Raw genomic sequence first — 7,562 nt, forward strand, 5'->3', positions numbered from 1 at the left:
TGGTGTTATACTCAAATCAGCCAATGGAATAAATGAAGTGTATTCATTCGTACCTAGCCGCGGGAAATTTTATTTGAGTATTATTGGACACTTACAAAGGTCAAGTCAGGGTGAAAAGCTGGCTTAATACAGCTTACGCCGAAAAAATAAGAGGAGTGAATGTCACCTCAATGCCACCGTATCTATACCACCGTATAACAGTACCTGATGTATCGAATATTCCTCATATAAAGATTGCTTTTTTCAGCAAACAGAGAATGGGCGTAATTAATCGTGAACGAAATAAAAGCAAGAAATATCCGAGACTATGGAAACGCGATAGATTAAATATAAGATAGACGCGATTAATACGTACGCAACAAAAGGAGATTTTTGTGGATTATTTAACATGCAGTGCATTCAAGTAAAAGGCATACAGATTCATAAAATATTTATTCCTAAAATTTTACGTAAGTTTACTTGTTTTTATACGTACATATAAGATAATACTTCATACACCAACCTCAAGTTTTTCTAAAGAGAATTTTTTCCATAGAGAAGGTTTAACCGAAAGACCTTGATTTAATTTACAATAAATATTGAAACAATGGCCTTTAAAGCGATAGCGCAATTTGCAGAGCAATTGAAATACACTTAACACGATATCACAGAGCTCTTTAACCGGGCTATCGCATATGCTTCATGTTCACCAAAATGTATGTGGCCCAATCCACCCGAGTCAACATTTAGACAGATATGTTTGAAGTGCCTGTATTCTCGTCGTAAAATCAATCAATACAGGGACAAGTTTCGATACTTTAAAGTCAGATTCGCTTCACGCGCTTATACAAAGTATTTTGAAATTTAATACCGATTGGGCTGTGTGTTTTTTATATCGTTCGCGTTCTAACTCGAGAGTTTAAGTGCAATTAACGAATAATTATTGGAATTGATGGGATTTCGTTCAGTTAAAGAGGACTGAAATAGCGATTGAAATCTCAATCGATGTAATCGGAATATTGCGCGGTGGATATGTATTAATGTTCGCTAATGGAGGTTATCGAATATCGGCAATGATTGATATCTGTCGTGGGAAGGAGTTCTGCATGAGACATTAAACCATGGAGCTACGGATATCTTGTTTCTGATCGGGATGCTGACGGATATAAATGACGTTAAATCTCTTGTAAGTATTTTTTTCTATTTATTAAAATTAAACTATTTTAATGAAGGTTTTCTTCTGAAATAATATATCTAAATGATATGATTAATTTATATGATAAAGTGTTTGTCACTACTTGGTGACGTTTTTTAGTTTATCAATTGACCTTTTTGTTGTTATGCTGCATTAACCCATTTATGCCTAGCGTCTAGAAAAAAGGCCTTGGCAAACAGCGTAGACCCAGATGAGACGCCGCATAATGTGGCGTCTCATCAGGGTCTGCGCTGTTTGCTTAAAGAAATTTCAAACAAATATTCTAAATATAGAAATAAATATACAATGTACTAGAAATCCCTAATTCTGTAAATAAATAGATCCTATGCAGTAGGATGGGAGAGTCCACTAGGAATATATGGGTTAAGTCTATATACAGCACTGTTCAATGGCATATATTTGTTAAGGATACAACTATTGTCTATTTCCAAAATTCTGTTTAATTTGGTCTAGAAAGAGCAAGCATTATGTCTCGTTCGTAATTCGTGTCTCTGTTTGTGATTAAGATTAATGCTAGCTATATTTTATTTGAACACTCTAATGCAAATTTTGCTATTTGCAAATACCATATACAACTTGAACCTTTCAACATACAAGCAAACGAGTTTACAACAGAAAATATTGGTCATTTAAGTTATTATGACAGTAGGCCGACCTTTGGTATTGAATTCGATAGGAAAATTTAATTCATGATCTTAGCTTTCCATATGTGATAAGAGGATTTTCACATTTCCTTATCTATAGGCTTGGCATATAAATAAATTACTTAAATGTAAGTGTACTTATCTTAAAGCGTGTGTTTTTGTTTTCATTTGCGAAATTACTTTTTGACATGACCACAATATTTTAAGGGTTTAATGTTTATATATTTTATGCAAAGATTATAATTAAAGAGCGTATGGGGAATTTGAGAAACGTAGTCGTGTTGTCAGTTATTAGAAAAATTGTGAGTGACAATATGATCGTCTATATTTGTTCTATGAACATTGTTTAAGAATAATAATAATATACGACCACAATACAGAAATTTACGCCAGTCATGTTCAAATGTATTTCTATTCTCGTGAGTAATTAAAAGAATTTTTGGCACCTCGTTGTGACAAAATGTAGACAATATCAACCGTCCGGCGACTACAATAGTGATCAATTTTGCGCTATGGCGGTTTTGGCAGCGAACCCAGTGGGCTGTTTGTAAGATACGTGATCAGGGTTGAGGTAGATCATGGACGTGTGGGTATATAAGACCCGCGATATGCGAACACTGGGCTTATTTCATATAGGTAAAGTGGCATCCCAGATTAGCATGGTAAGTCCGAACAGGCTATTTAAGGACCACACTTTCAGCCTACACTGGATTTCCGTTTTGACAAAAATTTCTTTAAAACTTAAAAATTAATTGAAGCTGAAAGTGTAGTCCCTGATAATCCTGCGCGGACTACACATTCTAAACTGGTGCGACTCTTTACGCACCTAGGTTAAGCCCCATTTTCTCAGAGCGAAATTCGTATTTTATGCATGGTGCACCTGTTCTTATTGTTACAAAGTATAGTACTTTCACCAACCGGTAGCAGCAAATGATCAATATAATTATATTAATCAATATGTTTAAAAGTGTTTTCTTTAATTTAATAAATGACTAAACGGGTGGATGGCGTTATGTTTTCATCTTATTACGTTATGTGAATTATTTATCAAGCACGTACATTATGACGAATATAATTCAATCAGGCTACTAACAGTTCATGGCAAATGCTGCACATTTATGTGATAATATACTGACGCGTTTATGCCGGCTCACGTGTTCGCTAAATGTGTGCATCTTGAATTTCAGACGGCATTTGAGATCGACATTTTCAATAAACGTGGTAGGCTTTTTTCCATATAGTTTCATGATTTACATACGGCTCAGATAAGAAACCATTAAGAAGCTCCTGGTTAATTTATGCGCACCTCAAATCTTGTACTTTAAATGTATTACCGGTATGCGAAATTTGTAGACTAAAGTTTAATTTATTTCGCAAGAAGAAAGTACGATCTTAGTGAATTGACCTAGGTTAGTCCATCTGCAAATTTTAGTTTAATCTTATATTCCATCGATTGCATCGAAAGCTTAAGGCTAATTTAAAAGCTCTCCACTCCGTTTCCTATTTAGACGAAGGCAGTACCAGGTGTATTTTGAGGGGATTTAAAGAAACCCTCACAGTGGGGAGCGAATCCTTGACCTTCCGGTCGCTAGGCAGACACCATATCCACTTCCCCAAGGCAACCTATATCTGCAAAGTTTGTTTGCAGTTAAAACAGTAAATAGCTTTTTTCATAAACACGAAATATGTGAAAAATCTGCGTGAGTCTCTTTACGCACGGTAATATAAACAGGTCTCCTACAGGTGCTATAATATGTGCGAGTTAATGTGATTTTGATCATAATAATTACGTTTGTCCGCGTTTCTTCACCGGGTTCATAACTAGTGTGTGGGTGACTCGCTAATCAGATTTATTGATCAACTATAATATGCGCCTAAATTAATACGCGTATTCGTTATTGACCAGCTTGTCGCGATGCGAAACGGACAAGAGTGTTCATTAGCTCCCGACGAAGCAAATAAATCAAGTTGTTATGTCGGTGCATGTTTTATGGTAGGATTCTAATTTTTGTCTTTAATAGAAGTAAAGATGACATTCATGGCGCATTGAGGTATGAAATGTCCTTTGGTGGACCGTGTTTATTTCATGGCTTAATGCATCATGTAATATACATGTAATGATATAAATTATAAACAGATGATTTTACTTAACGCAGTTATTATTATTACTATATACCTACATTACGTTTGATGTACGCATTTGTATCAAGGAAAGGAACACAGTTAACTCGAATAATGATCTTGAGGACAGTGGGTTTGTAGAATTCAAACATTTCTGATCAACATACGCATATAACAAATGCCTCCACCAATGTTTATAGTGCTCCACAAGTAAAACCTCATACACTGCTCGTAATAATGACAGTTCTTTTTTTACCTAAAATAAAAAAGAACGTACTCCAAAGACGAATACTGCATTGAGAGTCCATAACCACAAATGAACAAACGACTTTACGTGCAAAATGCTCATAAACTAAAACCGAAACACCAAAACTGTTTCCAAAGTTTTTGTCAAATATTCAACACAAAGAAAAAAATATTTCCACATTACAGCATATAATGAATCAATAAACTATGTATATACATGTGCATAATAACACCACGTAGACAAAAATGTGCTTTCAAAATTTAATAAAAACAATTTTCAGTTTGTTTAATGCTGATTGACATACTTATTTGGAGCTGTTATGTATCGTTCGTTAAAAGTTTTGACATCACGTGAATGCATTTCATTAAATAAAAATGCCGAGTCCAAGTTTGACATTAAAATGACTGCTCTAAGATATAGCTCGTTGGATAGTATGGTCTGTTGATGGGAGGTTAAAAGTACAACATTATGTTGAAAATACCTCGGTTGACGTAATAAACGGCAACGAATAACGCTTTCACCGAATCATCTATTATATCTTTTCAGATCACCTGAGGACTTCCTTGTTTGCATTAGAGACCGTCGGCCTTAGCGTCAAATTTGAAAGCAAACAAAGCGCCAAGTAGAACGTGCATAAAATACCTTCAACGCCATAGTGCTTTATCCTCAGTACATTAAACATTGCCCTGATTGGATAATACGATGATATCTACTCGTTCTTGACAAGAGAATATTTGAAAACACAGAGATGGATAACGAAAGCGTGACGTCAGAGGCGTCAGAGACGTCAGAGAGTAGTACCGGCTCGGAAAGTGACGTCGAAGAAACTGACGATACCGCGTCGTGTCGCTCGCTGACGTTTAGCGTAAAATCTGGACGCTCGACGGCGACGGTTAAATCTAAGAAAACTAAGAAACGCGTGCGGTTTAAGCCGGGTGCGAGTTTGGTTCTCATTTACGAGATTCCAAACAGAGAAATGTTGGGGCTGAAGAGTGAATCGGAGGACTCGGACGGAAGCGGAGAAGAAAGCGATGATGAAGATGACGATGATGACGACGGTGATGAGGAGGATGATGATGACGAGGATGAGGAAAATGACGAAGACGATGATGACAATGAGGATGAAGATGATGAAGAAAGTGACGACGAAGACGAGGGCGACGATGATGGAAAAGAAAATAAACAGAAGCTTAAAAAGCCGAAACCTTTTGCAAGACTTATTGCTGTTAAACAGTTGTATAACAAGAAACTACAAGAGTCCAGGGCGAACTCAAAAAAGGTGAGTGAAACCCCAAGAGTGGCTAGTGCTGAGAAGAAAACTCGTAAATCTGCAAAGCGAGAAACAAAAGAACGTATAAAGTCTTCCAAATCAGTGTCTCTGCCAATCATTAACGTAGACAATAAAAACAAAACAAATAAGAAAAAGAGTAGAGCTAGCAATAAGAGGAAGGACAATGATAAAACAAAGAAACTTAAAAAGGGCCGAACGAGACTCATAGAAATACGGGCCACAGTTCAGGGATGCAATAAATCGTCTTCTATTACCTCTGTCCCCAAAACGTTGTCAAAACAAGACTTAAAACCGTCTGTCATCGACGTTAATCACCTGTCGGGAACTTCTAAACCCCTTACAAACCGCGCTAAACTACAACCCATCTCTGTTCGTTTTTCTAAATCTGATCTCCGTCCCACATCCGGTTCGGCGACGAGTGACTCGCCGACCCGGAGACATTCGGTTGCACACGTGGTATCGGCAAGCTATGAGTCGCTCACAAGTGTAATGCCTGACTCTTACATTACTATCAAGGCCGGGCAAAATTGTTTATTAGGACAAAACGGTTTTGTCGGACAGAACGGTCAAGTGGGACAAAACGGTCTGATTGGTCAGAATGGTCATGCGTTACGGAATGGTCTTTTGGGACAAAACGGTCTTATTGAGGAAGAGTCAATCAAGCGTCTAGATCCAGACCTAATGAGCTCGTCTTCAAAACGGAACTACGCATGGCAGATTGCAAATGGCGCTATTTCTAGTCAATCACTTCGCACCCCAAGTATTCTACCATTCTGGGACAGTCTACAGAATTCGGAAAATAACACCATTAAGTTACCAACATGATGTTACATTATATATATATATATGTATCGTTCACATTTCGTTACTAGTTAATTGTAATCATACTTTGTTATACATTTATTCCGTCCAATAAGTGACTGTAACCTTAGATAGATAGATTTATTTCGGCATAGGACTGTAACCTTAAAGTTCTAAAAAACATGTTTTGTTTTAGAATTAAAATAATGATCAGAACAAAATATGTTAGACATAAGGAATACTTTTCCATCATAGCAAGTAGATCTATTTGTTTTGACCGGATGATTTTTCCAAGTAAAATAAACAGGCTTTGTTCATTTCATTTTCATTTGCATTCCGAATTCGAGGCAAAACTGAATGGTCATAAACCACACCTGTCTTTACGCAACGTTTCACCAAGTGACTTGTAACTATGTGTGTTAAGTGTACGTTGAACAGTAGTAATTATATTTCAATTGCGCTTTAGCAATTAAAATGTTTGCTTTTATAGGTATAATTATCAAAATTAGTAATATTTTAACTTGCGGATTTATTTCATGATTTTTATCTCTATTTCAACCGTGTATATTATTAAATATATTCAATCAGCGAAATAGACGCTGATTAAAATTTATCAATTGTATTATTGTTGTTATTAATTATCTATTTATCATTAATTATTGTTAATCGCTCTAAGTTATTTTTGACAATTCTTATACTTTAAAATCACTGGTATTCAATTATTGAGAAAAAACGTAATATATAATAGACTAACAGTATCATGAGATGGTAGCCAATGCATATGAAAGAATGTCCTAAATTACGTAGGAACAATTGTCAAAAAAATGTAGGAGCGACTGTCTCGTGTTGTCAAAATAATTTAGACGCGACTGTACGGGTTGTCAAAATGATGTAGGAGCGATTTTCCGGATTGTTAAAATCATGTAGGAGCGGCTGTCCGGCTTGTCAAAACAACGTAGGAGCGAACGTCCGCCTTGTCAAAATTAGCGATTGTCCGTAAGAGCGATTGTCCGGGATTCATATTTCATACAAGCCTCATGCTCGACCACCCCGAGCACATCCACAAAATCGATCCGATTTGACGGACTGATTCTTACAAAAAGAATAATATAGTATAACATAAGTTTGTATGTAATTAAATGTTTATTTTTGCTATAAACCTTTCTGTATTTGCATGTTTATGAACAAGTTGCATTACACTTAACGTTAAGTATTGATAAGTTTATCTTTCTGTGACTTTATAATGGAAACAGTTCCTAAGGA

The 7,562-nt window shown here is 36.1% G+C and overlaps 1 protein-coding gene across 1 annotated transcript; it reads left to right on the forward strand.

Annotated features, from left to right (window-relative positions):
* The first annotated feature begins 420 nt into the window (after positions 1-420).
* Positions 421-6,921, forward strand: LOC127845551 (nucleolin-like). The gene is made up of 3 exons (XM_052376564.1): positions 421-1,165; positions 4,754-6,425; positions 6,464-6,921. The coding sequence occupies exon 2, from the start codon at positions 4,956-4,958 to the stop codon at positions 6,321-6,323; it is 1,368 nt and encodes a 455-aa protein (XP_052232524.1). The 5' UTR covers positions 421-1,165; positions 4,754-4,955; the 3' UTR covers positions 6,324-6,425; positions 6,464-6,921.
* Positions 6,922-7,562: the final 641 nt, after the last annotated feature.

The sequence above is a fragment of the Dreissena polymorpha genome, chromosome 9, assembly GCF_020536995.1.
Source record: "Dreissena polymorpha isolate Duluth1 chromosome 9, UMN_Dpol_1.0, whole genome shotgun sequence".
Classification (NCBI taxonomy): Eukaryota; Metazoa; Mollusca; class Bivalvia; order Myida; family Dreissenidae; genus Dreissena; species Dreissena polymorpha.

What these genes read in the sequence shown, in the direction of transcription:
- LOC127845551 (XM_052376564.1), top strand. Translation starts at nt 4,956, where the DNA reads ATGGATAACGAAAGCGTGACGTCAGAGGCGTCAGAGACGTCAGAGAGT.